General features: G+C 37.0%; 1 protein-coding gene across 1 annotated transcript; it reads left to right on the top strand.

Moving 5' to 3' along the window:
- The first annotated feature begins 277 nt into the window (after positions 1-277).
- On the top strand, positions 278-1,994 carry LOC107638090 (F-box/kelch-repeat protein At3g23880-like). Its single transcript, XM_016341265.3, has 2 exons — positions 278-1,418; positions 1,664-1,994. Exons 1-2 carry the CDS (start codon positions 278-280, stop codon positions 1,705-1,707), a joined length of 1,185 nt encoding a protein of 394 aa, XP_016196751.1. The 3' UTR covers positions 1,708-1,994.
- The last annotated feature ends 318 nt before the right edge of the window (positions 1,995-2,312 follow it).

Raw genomic sequence — 2,312 nt, 5'->3', positions numbered from 1 at the left:
AAAATGGAAAATAGAAAACGCTACCTTGTAAAGCCATAAAATGTTTTCTGTTTGAAACTAGAAAAAATGAAGTCCACGCTTGCTATTTCAATTGTTTTAAAACTGAAATACTATTCTCGCGTTCTTTCCAGGCGGTTACACAAGTATCGGGTGTAAGGAACTATAATTAATTAAAAAATAAAAATAATAAAATATTAAATTTAACGGCTGAGAGATCACATGTTATGTGAATTGTCACAGCTGACAACCCTGACCACAAAACAAAAAGAGAAGGAGCATGGAGAGGAAGCAACTGGGCATGAATGACATCCTCCCTCCCGAGCTCATTCACGGAATCCTTCTGAGGGTACCCGCCGAAGACCTGTTTCGCCTCAGATTCGTTTCAAAACTTTGGCACTCTTTCATTTCCGATCCAGACTTTGCGGAATCGCATTACAACCTCTACTCTGCCGCATCTTCCGGTTCGGTCTTGGTAAAAGACCATACTAATGCATGCTGTGTTTCCTTAGACACGCTATTTGATGTTACAGCAGCAGCACCACCAACATTCAAAGTGGTATCTCTCCCTTCCAAGAAGACGCCATGTTCTCTTTTTCGTCTCTTGGGATCCTGCAGAGGCTTTCTTCTCTTAGAGGAAAAACCAGCTAATTTTCTTGTTATATGGAATCCACTGACCGGATCCAGCAAAACAATATCTTACTCTCATATCGCCTCAGAGATCCAGCCCGATGATGCATTTCGATATGGATTTGGTTTCGATGCATCACGTGATGACTATTTAATAGTTCTATCTTGGCTTGATAACTACAACCAACACCGCTTAGTTTGCTTTTCGTTGAGAACCAATTCATGGATTAATCTCGATGCAGCACTTCCCAAATCCATCAGTAGGCGGAAGCAGCAACTTTCTGGGTGGTTCTTACATGGCGCTATTCATTGGTTGTGTTACTCTAGTAAAGACTGCATTGATGACGGTATTCTTATCTTTGATTTGAAGGAAAGGAGTTTCTCCAAGATATCTATGCCACAACAACTCGTAGGGGATTATCCCATCTATCTCACCATATTAAGAGGGTGCCTAGCCTTGTATTCGTATGACATTGACAACCATAAAACTGAGATATGGGTTATGAAAGAATATAAAGTGCCGTCATCTTGGATTCTAATGTATGAGATTCCTTATGGTAACAATTTACCTCTATGCATGTCCAATGGAAATGACATTATTGCGTTAAATTTTATTCCCCGGTATTGCAAGATAAGGTTTGCTAAATATAACGTCAGTGGAAAGCTTCTAAATTATTCTCCTCTACCTCTTTCTGAATATTATAACTTCCATAGAAGTTTCTCTGTATATACAGAGAGTCTCTTTCCATTCCCCTGTGACATTAAGGATAGGGATAAGAAGAAGAAAACTGGTATGTAAACTATTCTCCTATGCTTTGCACCCTATATCTTTGTGATTAATGAAAAAGTACCAAACAAGATGCATCATGCATAAATTTGCATTCAGATATGAGATTTGACTATTGATGGTATGAAATTATAATTTATCATTAATCACTTTCTTGCTTCTTACAGTACAGTCTTATGGTGAGGCTTAAGGTTTAGCTATGTTTTCATGTCTAAAGCTGTGACCTTTTCCCGCTGATATTCTTTGCAGGCCAAGAATGTTTTGAACAACATGATGATGTTGCCAAAGATTAGAATGACAATGGGGTCAAATAAAGGAAGAGAATATGGAGCAAGCATATTAGTGAACAACGAACATACAGGCCAACAACTTAGAGTTTGGAAGTATGATTTTCTTTCCAAATTTCGCATTGTTAGGTATGCTGCGGACACTAATAACAGTCTTGTGTCGCTGTTCCTTTTCCTGTTTCTTCTTGGCTTCTATCCAAGTAGCATTACAAAAAAGACTACTTAACTTACTAGCTCCTTCCATTTTCATTTTCATTTTCATTTGGTTGTTTAATAGCTAGAGATGAGGTAATAAATGCTTAAATGTTAAAGAACAATCATATGTCAGAATCTGCTGTCTCCGCATTGTATCTGAGACCTTTTCGCAGAACCATTTTTAATTCTATATCATAAAAACTAGTCATACGTTTGTATGAGAATTGAGAAGGATCTAAGTTAGTTTTATACTATCTGGTGTGAGGTGCTGCAAGGTGCATTGGCTTTTGGGATTTATAGCACACTAAGCATCAAGTTAATTTTGTTGAGATATTTAGTTTGAAATTTTTTGAAGTCAAATTTATTAAAAAAACACTAAACTTTCTTTTTTACTACACTTGTTAAACAACTATTAT

This window comes from Arachis ipaensis, chromosome B4, assembly GCF_059453495.1.
Source record: "Arachis ipaensis isolate K30076 ecotype BB chromosome B4, ASM5945349v1, whole genome shotgun sequence".
Lineage (NCBI taxonomy): Eukaryota > Viridiplantae > Streptophyta > Magnoliopsida > Fabales > Fabaceae > Arachis > Arachis ipaensis.
This window is presented reverse-complemented; position numbering and strand designations above follow the sequence as displayed.